Raw genomic sequence first — 24,889 nt, 5'->3', positions numbered from 1 at the left:
GGTTTTCTTACAATGTAAATTATTTACTAATGTACACTCTTAATGTATAAGTGCTTTTATTTATACAGTAAACATGTTTCCATGTCGTTTTGAGAATTTTTTTAATAAACATTCAAATAGCTTGCTGTAAAGTTTTGTATCATACAAAATTTGTTACATACATATTGTGAGATGCTTCAGTTCAAATAACAGTGCAGTAATTCACCTATATCTAAAAGACTGTCAAATGATTAAATTTCAGGTATTGCACTTCTATTTTGAGTGGCAGTTTACACATTTTAAATTATGTCAAGGCAAAAGCAATCAATACTATGGGAATCTTAATTTGGTCCACCTTAAATGTAATTTTAAGGATTGCTCGTTTTATCTATTTAACCATGCATCCAGGAAAAAAAAATGTAATCAACTTATATGTTTGTTTCCACAAAAGGCATTTACCCTGAAAGAAAACAGGATTTATTAATTTAGTTTAAAATCTGTGCAATTAAAAAATAACAAAAAAATCAATTTGTGTTTATTTGTTTAAGTAAAATATACAAATCAAGTTCACTTGTAACCTATGGCATTACTAAACTGGATAAACAAATACTATTTGTCAGAAATGTGCTTTTCTTTGTTCTTTTATATTTGACAAATTTATAAATGATATGTTTTCAAATACTTCTTTATAGCAGTTTTCTAGGAAATTAATAGGAATAAATTTGTAAATATCTGGTAAATTAAATCTGATGAGTAAAATCCAAGACTTCTTTAAGGTTAGCATATTCTTTCCCTTAAACTTTAAATGTGGCCATGAGTGTTTTATAACTTTGATACTTATATGAAAAGATCCCGATTTTTTGTCTTAGTCATTTACATCATGAATTAAGCACTTTCAAATAAATACATAATGCTAAGGTATCATCTAAGAGTATGTCTAGAGTTTATACATAGTATTAGATGATACCAATAAAAAATATTTAGAACTTCTGTTATTATATTGATGAATGTAGACAGGATTTTAAATGAATACTGTCCAGGTGATTTGTAGTCTAGAATAAGGTCATAATGTCACATACGTCCATAAATTAAATTGTTCCTGTAATTTAGAATACTGACCATAAGACTACTTTCCAGCAAAGCATTGAGAAACTTGTGAAATATTTCTGTCTGACTCACTAACTGCTCATTATTTGAGTGCTGGGAAATCTGTGCTTTTAATCATTTCCTACCATGTCGCTTTCTAGTTGTTTTTAAAAATATGTATTTTTTAGGCATATAAAGAAAGAGTCTTACATATTTAATATTTCTTCTATCCAAGTAGCTTGGTAATATGCAGCTTTATGTATTATTTTGGTAGCATTCAAAACTCAGGTGTGCTTCTCCATATCTGAATATATAGCAACTAGACATTGGCAACACTTCTGCATGACGATGATGTGCTATGCAGTTAGAGAATGAGGAGGGTTTTTGCCTGTGTGCTATTGTGTTTTCTGGTGTACCCCTGCTGTAACATCAGAGATGGTGGCAATTTAGAAAGTCTACAGTAAGTGAGAATTGGCCTAGATCATCATTTAATAGCTATGTTCAAAGACATGTATGCCAGGAATGATTAGTTCCTAATTCTGATACATTGTGGGGCGATTCCAACCTTTTCCCTTCACCATAAAAACGTAAATATGTATGGTACATGCATACAGTCATTTGCATTTTAGCTGACTATGTTACTTACATTTTATTTTGCTATGATTACTGAAATTTCAAAGGATAACCTGAATAGTGCTAGTATGAGTGTTTCAAAAACATACTAATCAAAGATTCATGTTTTTTTTCAAGTTATAGGCCATTTTAAAATGATTTTAGGATTTGCTGAGCTTTTAGATGCATATTTAATTTCCCATAGATACCTAAATGTAGAATCCTCAAATTTATCTTATGGCAAGAGATAATAATTTATCTAATGGCAAATTTAAAAATATTTAGCCTTTTCATACTTAAGATTCTCATTTTCTGATTGGCCTCACTTATAGTTATTGATACAGTGTTTTCTGTTATGTGTATTTGGTTTAGTTTTTCATTTATCACATGGAGAAATGTTCTCTTGGTTTTTTAAATCTTAAAAATGAAGAATGGGGAGTCTAAGCCCCTAAACAGACTATAAACAGTCCTTAGTTTAGTACATGGCCCATTACAATCAACAAATTTTGTTTAAAAATTTTCTTTGAAGGTTGTTTGATTTTTTTTTTTTCTTAAATAACAAAGAAGCAACTGGGTAGAAACTTAAGAAAGTATGAAACTTAGTCAAAAGAAAGTAGTATCTGGATATGTTCATTCTTAATAAAAAGAATCAAGCATAGTTTATTAAAAAAGTTATTTCACACATAACTTAAAGCCTGTTTAGCCATCAGAAATTTTAAATAAGCAATAAATGTTTTAGTCAATTACTATTGTGGTCTTGACAGGCAATAATAAATGAACAGTTTTTATGTTTCTTTAATGCTTTTTACCACTCAGTCAGGCTTACTAGTGTCCTGATGGAACTCAGTAAAACTGTAGCACTGTTACAATTATGTGATTTCATGAAATACATCAGCACCACCATGCCTATACCTAGTACTGTACCTAGTAAAATGTTGGAAATAGTTGGCTTCTCTAGTAAAAGTATCATAGCTAGCTAATGAGATTTACTTTCTTTTTCCCCAAAATAATTTCTTTTATAAATTCTTGGATTTTTTCATGTATAAATAGATCAGAAATTATATGCTTCATTCTTAAATTATGTATATATACTATATTTTCAATACAACTTGTACACTTCTTTGAGCTACCAAAAGTTTGCAACCATTTTTACATGAAATTTACATTTTTTCTTATTTACAGTTATCTGTAGGTTATTGCAAAACTAGTTGTGCAAGTAGATTACACTGTCAATACCACATACCAATGTTTGAAGAAAATATTTGGTAAAAAATAAATATTTCTGCACAGAATATTTCAAAAGCATCATGATTTCATGCTACATTATGTGCATAAAGACTAGGAAGTAGTTAGTATGTGTTTTGGTAGATTGTTTCATTTTGTTTAAAGCATTCCAAGGTACTACTTAGCCAGATGTGAATGAGCTTATATCAGATGACTGACATTTTCAAGTGATTACACACGTTCTTTTAAAAAATATATTATTCTTTAACTGGCAGACATTCTGATACAATACATTTTCCATCAAAATTATAAAATGCAAATTTCAGCAAAAAAGAGGTAATGTCCCTTTAATTGAAATATGCAGGTGCCTAGAAGATAAAAAACTAGGGATTCCTCAATATTTTTATCTTATTTCTTTAACATTTGGAGGAAGGGTGCCATATCATTTCAATGCTATTATGATTATAATGGCATTTGAGGAGACTACATGGAGGAGTTAATTATAAGATTACAGATCCTTGAATTTTACTCCTAAATAAGGATGATGAAAATGGTGTGGAATTTTCTTACATACTCAAACACTTAACATATGTCAGTACAAAAATAATATAGTTTAAATGCTAACAGTTGTGATTATTTTCAATATAAAAACATAAAAATAAACAACAGGAAGTACAAAGAATATAGGTTAAACATAGTGCTTAGAACCACAGGTGTACTAAATTATTTCACATCTTTTAAAATACAAATTAACTAATGGAAGTTACAGATGTCATGACTACAATTTAGAAATTTATCTGATTTTTAACAGTTTTTCAAGAATACCCATGTTAATGCTGCCACTTCTCATAATAAATAATATTTTCTTGGTAGCATTTCTGTATTAATTCTTCCTATTCTTATTGAAAACTTTGGTTACAATTGGCAGAGCAATGAAATTGGTCAATTGATTGTATGGTTCTGTGTTCTTATCGTTTCATTTCTATGGATGTTTTATTCTATTCATGGTAATAACATTCATTTCAAATAACTTCTTGTTAGTCATCTCTCTCAACCTCCACTTAATAGTTTATATAAATAAGCCTTGTGGTAATTTCTTTCCATGTTTTCAGTTATTAATAACTCATGTCTTCCTGTGAATTTTCTGTATTTGATATTAAAGCAAATTGTATTTGTACCACAAGAGCATATGATGAAATATTCTAAGCTTGGGCACTGATCAATCACAATACCTAATACCTTGCACTTAAGACACAATCTTTTAGTTTGTAAAAGTTTAACATCACTTCATTATAAGTTAAGTAGAACCACAAGAAAATAGCTTTGAATGAGAATAGTTGGGTGAGGGAGAGAGGGGGAAGCTATTGCATACCTAGGAAACAACTGAAATGCAAATGTGTAATTTTATGAATGTTGGACAAAGGCAATATTTGAGAAATATCAGGATGCTACAGCAGAGGAAGCTCCTGTAACAGTGGCATTCTCCTGTTCTGAGCAACTAGATCTTTGGGAGGTATGTGAAAATCACTTTATAGATTTTTGTTACAGAGTGTTAATGTGGTGAGGGTTGAGTAGAGGAAACAGCAATGGTGCTACTGCACTACCACCATAACACCACTATCTTTGTGATGATGTACAAGTTACACAATGATCTTACAGTTTGTGCTTTATGGTTTACAAAGCAATTCCACATACTTGATTTATCTTTCAGAGGATCCTCAACGCAACCCTTCAAGATACGTTAGATGTTACCTCCATTTTTATAGTTTTGGATGCTGGGGCTCACCGAGGGTTTATCCCAAGAGTAAATGGAGAAGATAGGATTTCAATTTAGATTTACCATGTTGAGTCCCTTGCCATTTCCACCATTCCACACAAAAGCTAAATAAGACCTGTATAATGTATCTGTGCAATGAGGGAGCGGCCTAGGGGCCTGAACTGAACCTCTACAATTGCAAAATTCTATTTTCTGTAAAAATAGAAAGTGAATTTACTTTCAAAATTGTATTTTGTAAATGTATTTCCAAATACCCATTTGGGGACTATATCACGGATCTAAAGAGTGCCTTCCACAGTGAGCCAGCCTTTATAGAATACATTCCAGTAGTACTGAATTTGACAGATCACGTTTACATGCTTGGCATTTAACATCAATTTTGAGTAGATACGTTTGTCTAAAGAGATTCATACTCTCACGGTTATCATTGTGAATAGTATTACTTTAAAGCTATAAACCAAATAGTGCAAAATACAATTAAGAGAGATAAAACAGCAGCTACACTTAGGTTTTTCTGAATCAAAAACTTTAGTCTTAATAACAGCTATTAAGTTCGGAGACATAGCACATTGTGCAAAAGCTAAATTGTGGGAAATCATTTGTTTTTCTGATTGTTTTTAATGTCCTGTTCCTGGATGAGAACCAAAGAATCTAGCATTTTTTGAGCACCTACAGTATACCAGGCACTTTACTATATTTTATCTCATTTCCTCCTCAAGCTTCTGTGAGTCAGGTATCATTATCTCATTTTTACAGATTCAGGAAAAAGAATCTCGGAGAGGTTAATTAATTTGCTCAGGGTCACAAAGCTATTAATATGAAAGAACTCATCTCATGTTGGAACCCAAGTTGTTCTGACTGTAAAAGCTATGCTTATTCTTCTATGGTGATTCTCAAATTTTTAGTGTACATAAGGATCACGAGAAGGAGGGCTTGTTAAAAGGTGATGGCTGGGTCCCCACCCCAAAGTTTCTGAGTTAGTAGATCTGGGGTGGGGCCCAAGAATTTGCACTTCTAACAAGTTCCCAGGTGATGGTGGTACTGTTAGCTTGAGCACTACACTTTGAGGACCACTGTTCTACATCAACCAATCTTCCAAATGGCTCTTTGAACTCACAAGGTATGGACACATAAAAATATGATTAGAAATCTAGTAACATTTGATTTTTTGGTAATTTATAAAAATTTTGACTTGTAATGAGAAATCTACTTACATATAGATCTGCTTTTCGTTTTAACCACGGATAAGCAATTTAAAGACTCTACTATACTTAGTTAAAAATTAGTCAATGTTGTGATTCATTTCTAATAATTGGTTGATTTACTGAATCCCTTTTTTAAAAAAAATGAAAAATATTCAGAGGAAAGATACTGTTGTTAAATAATAATTTCAGACATGCTGATAAGACAATAAATTTTATCCTTAGATAATATATGATGGGATTTGGATAAGGACATTGTTCTCCTAGGCATTTTGAAACCATTGCTAAAGATCAGCCTTGAAAAGGCCCTTACAAGCAACCTGACTCCAAATGCCACTTTGCCCTGACCTAGTTTCCATATCTCCTGACTAGAAGAGTAGGAAAGTTCAGCTCTGATGACCAACATACTATAATGGACTTAAGAAATTCTGTTGTCCTAGAGCTGCCCTCTGCCTTCCCATGTGTGTTGAATGAGTGATTATTAATTTAAAAACCCTGCAAGAACATTGCTTCAGCATTTTTTATTTCTGGTTTTCTCACCTAATTAAAGAATGGGACTCTCCTACAGGGTAAAATGCTTCTTAAGTTTTAGCTCTTTGCCCAGCAATTAATAACAGCAGGAGATCATCTAATCCAAACAAACTTTAGATTTTCGATGACATTTTATTTAGACCAGGGGACCAGGTAACATTGTTTTTAGGAGGAAAGCAAAAGGTGTTATGTTAGTGCTTCTAATTACCTAGAAGGAAAGCTTTTGCTACACTGCAATTATGATTGGCTGCAGCAGTTAGAAGTGGCCTTCAACAGGCTCCCTAGATGGAGGGGCCAGACTGTTTTTGCTACAGCCAGTGGGGAAGGTGATGGTGCATTTAGGCATTAGATCTTTGGCTGGAGCAGGGGGATGAATTTTGTACATAATGATAATTGCTTTGGTCATCTATAAGTCAGTTTAACTATTGAGTCTTCTGACATTTATGCCTAACTGCATCTTTATATTGCTCAGACTCTTTTAAAGCTAATATCCTGTAGGAAGGAACCTTCCTAATCCTGTCCAATTCTCTGAGAATTAAGATTTTAATATCAAGCAATTATTTTGTGTCAAGAAATTAAGAAGAAAAAAGGTTTGTGTTGTGCCAGAATTTATACAAACTGGATGCTTGCACACCATTCCCTATCTTTTCATTCCTCCATGCTCAGTTTTTATTAAGCATAAATAGAAGCTTTATGTGGAAGGCTGAATTTTATATATGTCATACCAAATGTTGCAGCTGAGGCATTCACTAATCAAACAATCAGATCTCAATTCCTCACCTGCCAAATCCTCTCTCCCTACAAATCAGCAGTCTCTGGTGAATTCATTCTGAATGTTCCTGGAATTTAGGCTGGCAATCCTTATGAAATTTGTTGCAGCTGCAAAAATGTGTCCCAATATGGAAATAAAAATCCCTAAATAGTCCTCTGAATTAGAGTTAGCCATTTATGGGACTCTCTCCCCTGCTAGGCACCCATGAAATGTTTGTTGAATGAGAAAGTGAAAGTATCAGCTCCTACGTTTATATCTGTATAACACTAAATGGTTTTGGAAACTGGTTTTAATTATTACGCTTTCGTTGAATTGACTGGTACTTGAGCAGTCATGTTCTGTTTTTTCAAAAATTAAGCAGGAATAAGAACATGTCAATGTTTACAGACTGCCTCCCAGATAGATTATCAATTTATGTGATTACTTAAAAATTTATAGGGAGAAATTTAAGGTCACTTTAATCACATCTTAAAGAGTTCAATAGTTTTTGTAAATTTAAATAAATTGCTTGCATCTGAAGCTGACTAATAAATTAGTTTCAAAGGTAAAGGGTAAAGCAATAGACTGTATTTCTATCCTGACGAATGGAACCCATTTAATAATGTGCACAGATAAAATGTTTCTTTAAAGCTATATGTGAATGTACGAATTAGTAAAGGATTAAGAAACTTTCAACAAATTTTAACATTTTTGTTTGGAGGAAAAGATATAATGGATCAGTCCATAATAATTTTAAAATTGTAAAAATAAGATTTCTTAACTAAAACTTGACTAATCAAAATCTTAACTTGTAATTTTTTTCTTCACCTTAATTTTATAAGACATATATCTTCCCCCCAAAAAAACTCCCACACCTAACAGTTGAAGATATTTTAATTGGAAGATATAGTACATTGTATTCTGGAGTAAATATATATCCATCGAATTGATATGTAATAGATTTGCACTTAATCTTTGATTAGCAAAATTGTTTGAATATAAACAAAACTGAAATTTCGCTGCTGGTTTGTGTATTTCCTCTGTAGGCATATTGTTTTTCTACAGTAGGGATTAGGAAATCATAGAACAACATATACTTAATGGAAGCTAGCTTTGCTACACAAATCCACTGAAATAGCACGTTTTTTGAAAACTGTGTGTCCACTATTTTGATCAAAGTCAGGATTGCTCTAAAATATGAACCAGAAGAAAGCTGTGGAAATCAGTTCAACTTTATCAGTTCTTAAGGAGACCATCCCCCTGCTCTCCCCAGAAAAAAAGCAAAATTAGAGAAATGTTTTTTTAAGCCTTCAAGGAAATGTGCCAGTGGGAAATATTCTAGATGATTTATGAATGTAATTAGTGACAGAATTTTATATAGAGAGACCTTTTCTTCTTGTTAATGTCAGCCTGTATTCATGTATTTGGAGATGGCTTCCTATACTGTCTGAAATTTATAACTCTTAAACTTTGTGGGTTTTTTTCAATGTGGAGGAAGGAATGTAATTAACTATAAACATCTCGGTACAGAAGGATATCTGTTCTCAAAAGTGACTAAGTTCCCTTTATCCCTTTTGAACTTCCATGAGTTGAGGATCATCTGAATCAGAGTTGCCTTCATGAACAGTTTTATCCCTTGGTTTCTTATTTGCTTGGAAGGCATTTTCATAACAAAGTACTGGTTTAGGAAAAGCAATAAATAGGAGTCTCCATGCAAGAGAAATTGGAGTTTCCTAACATGCACATGATTTAAAAAATAAAAATAAAAAATAAGGTGCCTTGAGATGCTGGCAGTTTTAACATTTGGAACCAAAAGTTCTCATGTATATTTACATCCTAACTGCTCAATATTACCTTACAAGCTTCAATTTAGGAAAATATACAGTACTTTTGCATATAATGGTACCTTGTGAGCCCCTGAGTCAAGTAGAGAGGATTTAAATACAAAAAGGAAAACAGCCATTAAAAGCACTTACATTGTATGTGGAGTAAATAGTACAAAATGATTATTTCCCGGGAAGACCAGGATCAGAAACATGCCTATGAAGACCCAAGATTCCTACAGTGCTTAGGGATGACTCTGGCAAAGAAGGGTGCCTAATTGGATGAAGATAAGTTTTTCTTTGCCGAGGGTGAAGCTCTAAAGAGAGATCACTGTCTTGTTTTAAAAGTGAAGTCAAGTTGTCTTCCGAAGCTGTGTTCAGGTGCACCCCACTTGAGAGGGATTCTTTGGATTTAAGTTTAGATTTTTCAAGGTCTAGAAATTCAGGACACTAATAGAAAGAAAAGAAAACAGTTTTTTATAATTCATAGTGATAGTCATTGAAAATTACACTCATGAAATCTGAATGTGTTTTCTTTCCCCCTTAATCTGTATTTTATTAGGGGTATTGGCCAACATTTCCCTCCTAAGATGAGTGAAGACATTGGAGATCAATTATCAGATCAGTTATCTGTTTAGATAATCCTAAATAACCATTCCAAGAACTTTTATTTTACCCTGAAGCCTGCTTTTTAAGATCAGATTATTATTTCACGTTGAGTTTTCCAGATAAGTTTTAATTTGGATTTCAAGATAAAACTGGGATGAGAAATGTGATTGCTTGATGAGTAAGGGGTATAAGGAGGAAAGAAAAGAAAAAAGAAAGGATGTATAATCACCTTTTCCTAGTCAGATAATATTATTTAAATCCACTGAAAACAAAGAACAAAATATTTTGTTTTACATGTTTCCAAGCCATTCAAAACTGGCTAAAGATAATTTCTACTTTTAAATTTTACAAAGATCGTATTATTTTCCTTCTGGCATATTACCTCCTGTTACTAATGTATTAGGTTATTAAGTATGACATGTCCGATTTCCTTAAGTACTAAATTTGACATTGATATCTCTGACATTTCACTTTGACACTTCTTGTTTTATTTTTATTCTGAAGGTACAACCTCATTCTTTCAAAGGCATGGTTTGGCTTGTGATTATCTTTAAATTTTTTTTAGAGCAATTTTTGTGAAACCATGAATGAGTCAAAAATTCATGTTATTTTCAAATATGAGTTCCATTATGAAACCAATGCTGAGTAGAAAGCTCAGAATATCAAGGAAGAGTTTGGGAAGGATGTGGCTAATGAATGCATAGTACACTGATGGTTTCAGAAGTTCTGTTCTGGTGATTTTAATCTTGAAAATGAGCCATGTGGGCGACCTGAGACCAAGGTGGATAATGATGAGCTGAAAGCTGTAGTGGAAGGGAATCTATCTCAACCTATGCATGAATTAGCAGCAAGGATTGACATTACTATTCCAACAACATTGGACCATTTGAAACAAACGGGAAAGGTAAAGAAGCTGGATAGATGGGTACCACATGAATTAAACAAGTGTCAGAAGAGAAATCATCTGGAAGCTTGCCTTTCTTTGCTGTCATGACATAAAGGTGAACCATTTCTACACTGTATTGTTATGTGTGATGAAAAATGGATTCTTTTTGAGAATTGCAAGCCACATAGGGGTTGGACAAAAATGAAGTGTCAGAAAACAGTCCAAAGCTGAATATTCATCAAAGAAAGCTAATGGTGTCTGTTTGGTGGTCCAGCGCTGGTATTATCCACTACAGCTTCATGAAACCTGGTCCATCAATTACAGCAGATGTCTGTTGCAACCAATTGGACAAAATGATGAGGATGCTTGTGATTAAGCAGCCGAGATTGGTCAATAGAGACGGGCCAATTCTCTTGCAAGACAATGGTGACCACATGTTGCACAAACAATGCTGCTGCTGCTGCTCAAGCTACAGAGGCTGGACTTGGAAACTCTCTGTCATCCACCATGTTCACCAGACCTTGCACCAACTGACGACCACTTCTTCCAGGCTTTGGACCACTTCTTGCAAGGAAAAATATTCAGTTCTCAACAAGCTGTGGAAAATGTCTTTCGCGATTTCATCACCACTGGCTCTCCAGGCTTCTTCGCTGCCGACACAAACAAGCTACCGTTAAGATGGCAAAACTGTGTCGATAGTTTAGGCACATACTTTGATTAATTGTACTGCTTCTTGTTTGAGATATAATAAACTAAACTTTTGATTCGAAATCGGACATTTCATTTTTAATGACCTAATAGTTTCATTTCCCAGAGCATTTTGCACTAAACTCCAAAATATCTTAAAAAAGTTTTACAAGACTGTTCTAGAAATCCTTTTTGAAATCATTGTTCATCGGTCCAATTTGGCCATAATATTTAAGTAATTCAGACTAATTCCCAAAATAGAGTTCTAAGAAAGCTAGGCTACTCATAGTCACATAATTCTAAACGTCCCTTTTAGAGGGCTTCAGGGGCAGAATAAAGGAGACACTTTAAGTTCCTTCTCTTATCATGTTTATCATGCAAGTTAAAAAAAAAATCACAGATCTCTGGTGATGGGTGGAACACAGAAGAGATTACTGGTCCGGTGGCATTTGAATCTCAAGTCTAACCTGGCCAGGTGCTATTTCTCCTCCCCTTCCTTCCTGAGACCTCGCCCAGATTTTGCCACTGCAGCAAATTACAGATTTTTCTCTGAAGCACTTTTTGGGCCCAGGATTATTCCTTAGATTTCAAAGTTCTATTGCATATAAATTTAAGTAGGTTGATTCTGGAAAAAAGCTTTTTTTTTAAAAAAAAATGCTAGTGTTTAAAATCATTCTTGTACATTCATTGTTCTCAAACTTTAGATGAGCATAAGAATCAGTGGAGAGCTTGTTTAAAATGCAGAATACAGGGCCCATTTCCAGAAATTTTAATTAAGTAGAGACAGAGATAGAAACAGAAATGTGTATTTTCCGCAGCACTCCAGGTGATTCTGATTCAGGTGGTCCCTGGAAACACACTTTGGGAGACACTCTTGGTTGTAAAGTATCTGCACTCACTTGTGAGGAAGGGCTGAAACTTCGGTCAGTCTTGATAGATGCTACAGGACGACTGGTTCTCATCAGGCGCAGGATGGGCCTCTGATACTCCGCTCCTGCAGTTACCATGCTGTAAGCTGGGGGGACCACTGTGGTTTGTTTCTGCAGCAACTGTAAGATGGTCTGGATGTCAGCTGTCATTTGGGATTCAAGTCTGCAGAACAGACAGAGGTAGGGAAAGACAGTCCTAAAATAGTCCAAGATAGCAAGTGCATCTGGGAAAATTTCAGCACTACAAGCAGCAGAATTATTGCCCTGCTTTAAACAAGAAGGACAGGAGAGGGAGCACAGAGATCCTTTCCTGACCGATACTCACGTTCTGTGTCTTACGAATGATTCTGATAAAGGCCTTTGCTTTTCTGCTCGTATTAGGAATGAACAGAAAAGCAGATGAATGGAATAGACTTCATTTTATTAGCCTTTATTGATTTCAAAATATAAAACACACTGAAAATCTATTGTTAATCAGTAATTGTCTTTCTTTTTTAATTAGTTTTTACTCAGTTTCTTGCAAACACTTTATTTACTCTTTATAAAATGATTGGTAGCATAGTTCTTTCATAGTTGTAGCATCTCAGGGTAAGTTCTTATGTGTTGTAAGTTTATATTACTATTATTTTACTCTGTCTCTTTCCTATTCAATATTAAAGTATTGTATATTATTCATTGTATTCTTTCTTTAATGATTAATGCTGGTAAAAGCTAAATTCCTTTCTCACTTACAGGTCAGGGCCAGGGCCTTTTGGTATTTAAGACACAGACCAAACTTAAAAGTTTACTTGCTTCTATGACCCATCTGGCCCACAAAATACCAGTCTGACCATTTTCCCCCCCAAACTCATAAGTAGCCAACTGGCCTATTAATCTCATTCTCATTTTAAATTAAAATGTATGGGAAAATAGCAAAATACTATTGGTCAGAGTCCCTTCCTTTGCATGTGTTAACAACAGCATTATATACGGAGGGAATTTTGTGGACATAAGAACAGAAAATTTGGACCATATGCCTCTTTAGAAAATTCTTCTAACTCTTCAATTATTTGTGCTTACTGTTTTGCCTCTGAATAAAAAAATGCAAAGAAAAAGTAAATCTTACCAAAAATGTTAAAATCATAGAACTAATTTTGCCCAATTAAATAAATGCTATATTTGCAGAATTCAAAGTGGAGAGAAATTAGCCTTTGATTTGATAGAAAACATAATAAACCTGGAAAACATGAGAAAAGACTATTTTGTCCTTTTTAGGTTTTGATATTAACACTCCAAATCTTCCTTTTAAGAATCACAACACATTATTTCTACAGACTTGCTGTGGTTAGTAAATATAGCCCTATAACTTAGTGTTTTCTAAAACAATAGCTATAAATTTTACATGGCTTTGAAAATGTCATTTTTGCAAATATCAAAAACGCACACTGAAAAGGGAAAATTGAGTTATCAACTGGTTTATTTATCTTCTTATTACCTTAAGGTCTGATGTAATTTTTATGGTACCAGCTGAACCAGGGGTGGGGAACCTGCGGCCTTAAGGCCACATGTGGCCTCCTAGGTCCTTACGTGCAGCCTTTTGACTGAATCCAAATTTTATAGAACAAATCCTTTTATTTTTATTAATACATTTTTGTTCATCTTTTATATTATTATTTTATTTTTAAATGAACATATTTAAAATACCAAAGAATAAAATAAATTTCAACAAAATAATCCTCCCAGATTGACCGGCACAATTAGAACATTAGTAAGCCATAAGGGCTAAACTGACGGCTGCTAATGCTCATGATTTAGTTCCAACTTCCCCCACCTGACTGGCACTACTCCCACACAAGTCTGGCTGGGGAGAGTTTATGGGGGTCGAGTTCACCAGTCTGTTATCAGCTTTTGACGATGGTGCACTGTGTTTCTGTTTGAAGTGAAAGTTGTGAATAGTTGCACAGCTTGACAGTGTTTTTATGTCAAAGAAGACCAAGAGAACACTGAAGGAAGAAACCAGATTTTTGTCATGAGGATTAGGAATTGCAATATTATCTTGTTTTAGCTAAAGATAAGATGGTTTGCTTGCTTTGTGATACTGCAATATCAACATTAAAGAAATTCAGTGCTCATCACCATTATAACACTCATAAGGACCACAAATATTTCAAATTAGAGGGAGAGGTGGAAATGGTTAGATTGCAGAAATTAAAAATTATCAGCAAAATTAAAGATAATTCTTTCAAGCAGCAGTAAGACCTGGAAATAATGCCACTGAAGCAACTTATTAAGTAGCTTATATACTCAGGAGTAAAAAGGGAAGCCATTCGGTGATGCAGAAATTGTGAAAGAATGCATCGTCCAAGTTGTAGGATGCTTAGACCCTGATAACGTTTCGAAGTACAAAAAACTGCTTCTTTCCAGGAGAACCATAACTGATTGGCAGCATGAATTAGCCTTCAGCTTAACAGAACAAATTCACGCAATACTTCAAAAGGAAAATATATATTATTTAATCATTTTGGATAAATCAACTGCTACTACTCACTCAGCACAGGTTTTATACTTCATTCAGGTCATAATAGAAGATTTTCTTTGCTATAGAGAGTTATTCTGCGTGGGCACTCTTGTGAACAGAACACAAGGTGTAGATATCTTCAACAACTTTCAAGATAATCATGAAGTTGGACCGAATTTGGTAAATTTAGTGAGTGTATGTGCAGAAAGCGCACCTTCATTGTATCTTGAATCAGCAAAATCTGTGTGCTAAAGCTATTTTAAGTGGCCCTTTGCAACAAGTTGTAAGCATTGTTAACTACATTCTTGCAAATACAACTTAGCATCCTCAGTTTCCTAACATGCTAAAGTTGAAAGATGAGGTATTCAGTGTGGATTTACCATGTCATTCTAACCTGCATTGGCTATTGCAGGGACAGGTGTTAGCCAAAATTTTATCTCTGAGAGAACAGATAGTTAAATTTTATGAAGAACAGAATCAGCAATGTGAATTACAAGATTTCTAGAGAAATGCAACATTTCTGTGTGATATCATGTCAAATCAAAACAACTTGAATATTTCTTTGCAAGGTAAAACTAAGTCCATATATGATATGTGGCAAAAAATCCAAGCATTTTGAAAAAAGCTATCTTTTTATTCCCCAAAACATTTCTTCTTCAAAAGGAAATTTTGGATGAACATTTTCCCCAGTTAGCAAAGGTCACTGATGAGCAGGATGATATATGGGAATCATCTGAAGAATATGCAACTATTAAAGACCTATTAATTGGAGAACACAACGAAAGTTTCACTGACTTTGAGAATCACGACATCACACTCAAATTAGCATTTCAGCCTCACCTAGTTGGTATCACCAAGGCACCTAAAGAACTACAGAGGGAATTGATTGAGCTCTCAGTAGATGACATTTTAAAGTTATTGTTTGACGCTAAGAAAGATCCAACTGGAATATGGAAAAATGCAGTATAATACCCATGCCTTCAGCAACATGCTGGAAAAATGCTTTCTTGCTTTTCAGCCACTTATTGCTGTGGGTCTACATTCTCCTTCCTAACCCAAATCAAGATGCCCTTAAGGTCACAAATGACTGATACCCATCTTGAGGATCAACTGAAAATGCAGACCTCCATGTTGCAACCAAATATTCAACTGCTTTCCAACAAAAAGCAGACACAACAAAGTCATTAAAAGTGTAGTTAACTTTAAAATTAACAAGTAGTTTTCATTTTTTGAAATTATTAAGTACACAGGAGTTAGATTTTTTTATAAAATAATATACATTTTTAAGTATATCTAATTGAAGTTTCATGAATGTGGCCTTATTTGATTACAGCTAAATTAACGTGGCCACCCAACATGAAAAGGTTCCCACTCCTGAACTAAACTGAGGAGATCCATTGTTTTATTGTTACTCATCAGTTTTTTCCTTTCACTCTTCAAGGCCCAGCTTAAATTTCAACAGCATCCAAAAATCTTCCCGTATTTAACCCATTCAGAATTACTTTTTCCTTCAAGCTCCCAAAGAAAACTTTACATTCAGACTTCATCATAAATATTTCTGTACAAATTTATACTATCTTTAGCAGCATTTAGCTGTGAGTGGCTTATATGATGCTTATTACATTGAATGTAAAGTACCGGAATAAAAGCTACATCAACAGGGAAGTCAAGACCCAGTAGAGAGTCAAAAATTATGATGTTTTTGAGTCCTATAAAACCTTTGTCAAATAGTAGCTGTCTCTGAGAGACAGGATCTCTCTATCATGGATTCTACCTGTCTGAATGGTGTCTATTAGGGAAAAATCTATTGGAAGCTGAGGCTTCAGCATCCGTATGTCCAGTAATTGCAACGTGGTGCCATGAGTGGGACTCAGGGACACACCAACTTCATATGCAGGGGAAGCGGCTGGTGCAGGGTGGGAACAGAGACTGTTCCTATCAATAGAACTTAGGTAAGAGCACAGCCCACCTCTGTCACCACGACTTAGTTGTTTGTTCCAGGAAAACTTTGCCTGGGAAAGATAAGACAACCAATAAATAACTTTACTACTTCAGGAAATTTCTACAAATCAACTCATTGAAGACAGCATTCTGCTCATCTGAACAAATAACTTCTTAATCAAACTTAATTTATCTATCAAAACTTGCTTCAAGATTCAGAATTCACTGTGTCAAGCCTGAAGTACTATGTCATGAACTTTGCCCAATTCCAATCCGCTCCCCACCTTGAAAAGCCCAGACTCCAAAATCCTATAAATATTCTACTTTTCACTTCCCCTTCTGAGACATCACTAGACTATGTCCAGATGGCAGTCTCCCTTCCTGCAGTAGTTTTGAATACTTAATTTTGTTTTGTTAATCAGTGGTTTGATATCATGAGTAGTTCAACAAAGTGGGGCTTTAGTGAGAAGCTTCTTTACTACGCATAGAGTTGTATTTTCATGTTTTATGACTGGGGTCTATTGGCTTAATTAGAATGCACTATTCTACTGAGATTAAATAACCTACTCAAGAGGAATTGTAGAAAATTAAAAAAAAATCATCTTGGTCTTTAAAATAGGAAATAACACAGTTTTAGAATTTTTTTTGTCAACTTAGCTATAAAGCTGTGTAAGATGAATACTTTCATTCACATTCAAGGACCCATAATGTACCAGGCACAGTGTTAGGTAGAAAGTTGAGGGAAGAACAGGATGATGAATAGATACAGAATCTGATCTCATAGTGCTGATGGGAGCTGACCACTTAGGAATGGAAAATATAGGAAGTGCATAAATAACTATAATACTAGGAGAAGCAAGTGCTCAATGCCATCCTAGAGACATACAGATAAATTGCTCTGAGTGTTCTGCAACAAAAACAGTCAATACTAACAGTTTTTACATTTCCCAGGAACTTCCTATTCAAAGTGTGGTCCTCAGACCAGCAACATTGAGTATTACTGGGAGCTTGTTACAATGTGGAATTTCAGCCAACTCCAGATCTACTGACTTAGAATCTACATTTTAACAAGATCCCCAGTGATTCAAATGCACATTAAAGCTTAAGAAGCATTGCTGTAGGATCAAGTGCTAATGATTTCCTTAAATAGTCTATCTGCAGGAATAATATATAAATATGTAAAAACATTTCTTACGTAAACCTTTAACCCTACGTATAATTTAGTTGGCCATTAAAGCAGAAAAGCAACAGCAGCAAGGACCATTCAAGAGAGACCATTTATATCTGTTTTTATTGCATTGTGTACTTAGTATGTGTATTTGACAAGTGGAGTAGGAACTCACAAATGCCAAAGCCAAACAGGGTAGACTCAACTCTAGAAAGTATCCCAGGATTCTCACTCTGCAACATGTAAGTCTGAGTTGAGCTGCTGTCTTCAAACTTATTTTCCATACTTTTATCTTCTAGTGTAAAGTGAAGGAAAGAGGTTGCTGGAGATGGGATTATGGTAAAAATGTCATTTTGGATTTAAAAAAAAAAAGCAAAGCTGAGTTAAGCAATAAAATGTGAAAATATCAGAGGTAATTAGAAAAATATAGTCAAAGGAGAAGTAGTATTGGTGGTAGTGTCAACCTGAGTAACAAACAGAGAGAGGCTCTCTAAAAGAAGGTGATGTTTATTCAGGAATAGGGCATTGCAAGGGGAATACTGTGCCATAGTAAATCATGTTTACGTTCAGTGAGGTAAACGAAGGAAAAGGGTTTAAAAGGAAAAATGAGGAGTATTACACAATTGTTTTGAAATGATTATTCTTGGCTACAAAGATCGATAACAAGGGTGATGCCAGTCTGAGGTCTGAGGCAGTTGCTGGGCAGATGTCCTTGCAGAAGTATTTTTTTGTGTAAGGTTGCAATGGTCTTTGTGCAAGGTTGTGGTTTTTGCAGAGTATTTGTGATACTTTGGTGGGGGGGCATATAAGCATGAGAACCCCTCTCTTCATAGACTTCCCCAGCTCTATTTGTCAGGATTACTCTAACATTAATGATTCCATTTTGATTTTGACAACGTTCACAGCAATTCAAAACATTTTCAGAAAGCATATGCAGATGTGGGAACATGTCAAAAGAGATTTAATTGCACCTATGCTATGGAAAAGTTTTATATGATAGTAATTATAATGTACTAATGTAATAAAATAGCAATAACAATTATTATTACTTCTGTGTAGTTGCAAGGCAAATGGGTCCTAGATGAATGTGCCTTAAAAGTTTATACTTTCAGCCCCTGGACATATTGAAACAACAAGGGTACACTAAAATCTCAATTTTAGTCCTGAAGAAAGGTCCAAACCAGGAAATATATGTAAAGTAGGAGAATACACTCAAATGAACACCAATAATAGAAGCGAAGTTCATTGTTAATCAAATTTTACCTAGCTACAAGTACATCTTCCATTTGTAAAGCATATATAGTCTCCATGTATATTGTTTCAGTCCTTACAACAGCATTGCATGTAGGGATGAGACAAAGCAGGAAACTGAGGCTAGGGAAGTTTAAATGGCTGGACCCAGTAATCCTGTAAGTTATTAAGTAGCGGAGTTAAGACTTACCTGGGCTAACCGATTACAAGTATGGTGCTAGTACTGTGCTAAAGGAATCATCACTGCCCCTGTCACTTGTCCTTTCATTTACTCATTTTTTCAATAACAATAAAAAATGGCATGGACAAAAAGCACAAGAAACATTAAGCACAGATAGTAACCAGTAGTTAATGTGGTATAGGCAAAACTCATAGACGTGTTAAGTATAGCTGAGTAAGCCAGTATCTTGCTGGAAATGTGCAGAATTCATAAGATATATTAAATACAGACAGCATGCTAGTAACGAGACAGGCATACCAAAGATGGAATAAAAATATGATGTAACAAATGAGAGTGTTGCTTATACACAAGAAAAGATGGAAAGAACTAATTGCTCTCATGTCATCTCTGGATGGATAACTGTCACTCTCAAATTTGGTCACCCATTGGTGACACCCAGTACTGTCTCAATCTGGCTGCCCATGTGCTCTACCTACAAAAGGCAGAAAAGAAGCATGGCTATTGAGCAGGCTAATTGGAGAGTGACTGCTGTGGCCCCGTGTACTAGGCCTTGCATCTCTGTGATGGAGCAAGTGTGTGCCATTGGCGCAGGAGATTTTTTTTTTTGTCTGTGGACTGATTTGTGCAAATCCCAACTCTGGTCCTCCTAGCCACACTAAAGGGAGGGAAGGCTGCTGCAGCAGATGTACGAGCATTGTGTAAGTCAGGATTCAGGTAACGTGGTCCTTTTGTTAATACTATGCTTGCGCTTATTTGAAATGTGTTAATTAATCCATCTGGTTTCCCTCTTTTCTCATTGTGTGTTTTAAATTGATTTCATAGGTTTTGTGATTTGAGTATTTTCATTTAGTTGTACAGCTTTCTGTCTGTGATGCCAGGGATACCACGCTTGGTGGTGTACTTGAAGAATGCTATTGAATCAAGGCAAATTCCCAAACGAAACACAACTAAAGCAGCTATATCATACGAATTCGTATATTTTTTTCTGAATCTTTTTGACCCATAGAATTTTAAAGAAACCATGCAGACTCAGGTGAAAAGGTTACCTCCTCCCTAAAACCAAAATTTGTTCTTCATATTAAATGGTGTAAGTCAAAGGTGAAGGAAAAATGAAGAGGATCTGGGATTTAACTCTGTAAATTTTGATACAATTACATTTTTGACAAGTTGACTGAATAAACATTTAAATCACTTTGTTGGTATTTTTAAAATGCCATAACACACAACTAAATTACTAGGAACACCCAAAAAGTGTAAAAGGAGGATTAAAAGAGGAAGGGTGTTATTTAACAAGTTAAATATGAATTAATTTGAGGGGAGGAAAAGGCATTTTCTAAGGTAGCCAGTGCTAGTGAAATACTTATTGTACTACAAGTAAAGAAAAAATAGAATTTATGCTGCCAGAAGTATGAAGTGTTCAAAATAAATGCACCTTGCAACACAAATTAATAATTGTCAACTTCTAGTCTTATTTTATGTATTCTTATTTTTTTTAGAGACAAGGTCTCACTGTCACTCGGTTGGAGTTCAGTGTCGCTATCATAGCTAACTGTAACCTCAAACTCCTGGGCTCAAGGGATCTTCCTGCATAGCTAGGACTAGAGGTGCACCATCACACCTGGCTGTTTTCATTTTTTTTTTGGAGACGGCATCTTACTGTGTTGCTCAGGCTGGTCTTGAACTCCTGGCCTCAAGCACTCCTCCTGCCTCAGCCTCCCAAAGTGCTGGGATTACAGGTGTGATCCACTGCATCTGGCCCTAGTCTTATTTTAAAAAAGTAATACATAAGGAAAACATGGGTTTATGGCAAGAGGATTTGCCATTTATAAGGAGTAAGGCTGGACCCATCCAAGGGCTTGGGTTATGTTCTCTTTTTTGCCCCACCACTGCATATACCTGTTAAGTTGTTCTTGAAGCAAATCTAATCTTTGCTCCACTTCCCCATAGGTGAGGTCACTTTCGGTTTCAGAGACGCCCCAGGCAGCTCGCGGAAGTGCTGAAGGACTGGACTCTTCAGGCTGAGTCTGGGCATTTTCTCGTTCCCAGCTTCGCATGTCAGTGATATCTGTGGGAAATAGCAAGGTGGATGTCAACTTCCCTGGGTGCCCGTGTGTAACGATAACACACAGATAGCCACGTGACAGGCTGGAAGAGATCTCTGAGTATTGAGGGAGAGACAGAGAATCAAAAGAGTCAGGTACATATCCAGAGTCCCCCACCAATTGGTGGCAGATCTCACCCAAATGATCTCACCAAGCCCCCTGAACTCCCATGGCCATTTCTATACAAATGAAAACATTTAGCAGGGCATGAGTTTTGATTAGGATTGGGTTGTCTTTTTGTTTGTCCGAAGAGAAGATATGGAGGGCCTAACCAAAACGAATGAGAAAGCAGGGACTTCCAGTTTTTATATTTGGGAGACAACAGTACTTTCTGTTTGTACTGCTTTACCTAGCCTAGCGTTTAAGATTTCTAGGGCTCTTTCCCTCAGGATAATTTGCATGCTTGGTGACTCAGAGTGGGCCCAAGGGGGGAGCCTTGAGGGAAATGCTGATCTTCAGGGGGCTTGGGTTAGGCTGACCCAGCTCAGAGTAGAGCCAAGAAGCTATACACCATTAAAGATGGAAAGAGTCTTAAAAGTCCTCTAGTCTTAAGCTATGGTCAAGCTTTTACTCTTCCTTCTAGCCCCTTCTGTGGTGTCCTTTAATACAATAACACATTGCTTTCGAATATTTTTTGTGGCTCTTTTTATTTTGAATATTTTTGTGTTACTACATTTTAAAACAAATTGCTTATCTGTTCAAGTCTACTTTTCAAAGGTTCTAAGTGTCTCTTCTGTGCCAGACATGCTGCTAAATACAGAGGAATTAAAAATGAAGGAGACATAGGCCCTGAACTTGAAGAATTAAGTCTAGCAGGATTGTGGTCATTTTTCATACAGAGATTCATTTTTTGAGCTTCTTTTAATTTACTGTTTTTCCTATAAACTATATTTTCCAGCTGTCAATATTTGGGGACAAATATATCCTACTTTCCTTGTCATTTTTGTCAAATACTTCTGATGCTTTTCCTATGCTTTCTTAACCTCTACAAAATGATTAAAGGGTTGGAAAATAAAACTTATGAAAAAATACCACTGGAGTTGGGAGTTTATTTCAGAGATAAAGAAGAAGAAACGTTTTTTCCTCACTGGGAGGGCTGGTAGGAGGGCAACTGTCTGAAGCTGGTCTGCATTTTCACATGGAAATAGATTTGAATTATGGAAAGTGATTTTTGGTTTGATAGACTTTTTAAAAAAAACTTGACAAGTAGCTATGATTAAACACTGAGAAAAGTTATTATGTAAAGTTATGGAATTTACATCCTTGGCTATTTTAGAAAATTGCATAGAATGTAACTGAATTGGGCAGGATTAGCTATGATTTTAGAAACAGAGAACAGGACCAACCACAGGACTTTTCAAAGTTCCTTCCTTTCTTATGGTTTCTACAAAAGTATAATCAGGTGGCTCAGATGCATCCCCTTTTTCCAAGTAGAAGAGAAAACTTCTATATTCTTTCTTCATGGTTTTTCTCTTATTCAATATCTATTACCATTAAATACACAGAAATTTCTCTAACGATGTGTCTAAAATTTCTGCCTAAGTAGGGTGAGGCTGTAACAAAGGAATTAGTATATTACAAGACAACATTAGAAAAATACAAGATCAGTGTTCCTTATTCTGTGGGAACAGCTAACAGATCTCAGAGAGCTTGCTGTGAATTTCAGAAAGGCTTTTCTTGCTTATGGCTTCCTTACTCCATGGGATCCTGGTGTTTTGTTTCATTTTTTTAAAGTGACAGTTTATCATTTCTTTTGAGATTTCACCAAACATGACCGGATGTAAAGGAACAAATAAAAACAATATTGCTGGAGTTTTAAGTAATTTATCAGCAAATTTTCACTGAGAAGTATGATTTATTATTCACAGACACTTCAACCTATTTAAAATACAGAACCATAACATAATATCTTAGTAAATCAGGTCTTCAACTTTGGGCCAGCAATGCCACACAAATGTTCAGAATATGTAAATACATGGTTTGGTGATGCTGACGCATGTTCCTGTCTAGTCTCCTGCTAGCCAGTTAATGTAGGAAACTTCCTTTCGAGAAGATAAAGAGAACTAATAGGGTTGAAGTTATATATTGTGTTCATGAGTTTTGTGCCAAGAAAGCTTATAGAATTTCTGCTTGTGTTTAAACATTCTCTCATTTCCAAATCATATATAATAAGTTGATTTTTAAGTGACAATGGTGAATCACATGCAATACATTATGGAGGATTATATTTTTTTCTTCAGAGCTCAAGAAAAAAAGGATTATCTTAGCAGAAATGAATAAAATGTATACATAGAAGACAGTGGCTTCTATGATTATAATTTAGTCTTTTATTAAAATCTGGAGATATGTGATTAGCTTGTTTTAACAGCAATTTAGAAAATGAGGAGTTCAAAGGGGGAAATCCTGGTTAGTGGTCTTAATCAAATGAACATCCTTGTAGACACTTTCTAAATATAGTTCAGAAAGAATCTGCACTTGGTTGCCTTGGAAAATGTTGCTATAGTTGCAAGACACATTTCTGGAAACGGATGAACAGAAAATAAGCTTTCACATTGCTCCGAGTACACAATTTTGCTAGAGTCAGCTTTTGACCTCAATCAAAGTAGGATCAGAGTCCATTTAATTTGTGTGGTTTTCTGCTTTGTTTTGTTTTGTTTTTTAAGCTACACCTAAGTGTGTTCCTTTGTTGGATTCAGCATGCAAAATCCCAGGAATATGAGTGAGTGACATTTCCTATTGATGATGAAACTAAAATTTGTAGGGATTTAATAGTTCAAACAGCAGCATGTTCTTGAACATTACACAGTACTTCACCTTTAAAAAGAGAATGATATTTGCAGTCCATGAAGTTTTGGAATTCTCTTTGGTTAATGATATTAATTAACCAGGTTATTATGTGTCCCATTGATTGACATCAATTAGGTTTATTCAACTGACATGCATATTTAGCTACACATTTTCAAGATAATTTTTTATTGTTTATATAGGATTGCCTTGTGCCTTTTTAAAAATAAAATTTAGAGATATTAAAATTGTTAGAATACTAGTTTTTATTGTATATGTGGAATAGCTAATTAAAAATAATTGGAAGAAGTGACAAAGAAAAAAGTATGATGAAGGACATGAAAATTCATTGTTAGTGAGAGTGATTATAAAGTCAAATAAAATTTCCAAAATACATTTTTAATAACTTGTCACTTGAGATTCTAAGACTCAAGAGGAAAACAACAACACTCTTTTTTTAAATCAGGCCCACATTACACTGACTTTTGGAGATAGTAAACATGGTTCAGCAAGCTCTTCAGAACTTCTGATGTCCATGATACAACCTGTTTCTATTTTTAGCATTTCCCAGAATCCATTTTCATAAATAACTAAAATGGGACATTTGGTAATCACATTTAATATTCCATTCTTCCATTGTGATAAATGAGGTACTATTTTCATTCACCTCATCAAGATTTTAGATTGTCCGGAGAACACTTGCATATATTCTTAGCTTACTTCATTGTGGGATTACAAAAAAAGCTGATTTTACATGATAGGGAAAGCAACTCTGGAAAAATATAAAGCCTAAGCATCTTAGATCCAATATAGCTTTTGTTGTTGGATATGATCCTTAGGAATAATGGTGATGATGATAAGTAACATGA

The 24,889-nt window shown here is 34.8% G+C and overlaps 1 protein-coding gene across 1 annotated transcript in view; it reads right to left on the bottom strand.

Moving 5' to 3' along the window:
• Positions 1-8,746: 8,746 nt before the first annotated feature.
• Positions 8,747-24,889, bottom strand: part of KCNH7 (potassium voltage-gated channel subfamily H member 7) — a 451,497-nt gene continuing 435,354 nt past the window's right edge. Inside the window, exons 14-16 of the mRNA XM_045560346.1 lie at positions 21,031-21,199; positions 12,067-12,259; positions 8,747-9,435 (exon numbers count right to left, since the gene is read on the bottom strand). Of these exons, the coding sequence (XP_045416302.1) occupies positions 9,169-9,435; positions 12,067-12,259; positions 21,031-21,199 (629 nt within the window). The 3' untranslated portion in view covers positions 8,747-9,168. The remainder of the gene's footprint in view (positions 9,436-12,066; positions 12,260-21,030; positions 21,200-24,889) is intronic.

The sequence above is a fragment of the Lemur catta genome, chromosome 8, assembly GCF_020740605.2.
Source record: "Lemur catta isolate mLemCat1 chromosome 8, mLemCat1.pri, whole genome shotgun sequence".
Classification (NCBI taxonomy): domain Eukaryota; kingdom Metazoa; phylum Chordata; class Mammalia; order Primates; family Lemuridae; genus Lemur; species Lemur catta.
This window is presented reverse-complemented; position numbering and strand designations above follow the sequence as displayed.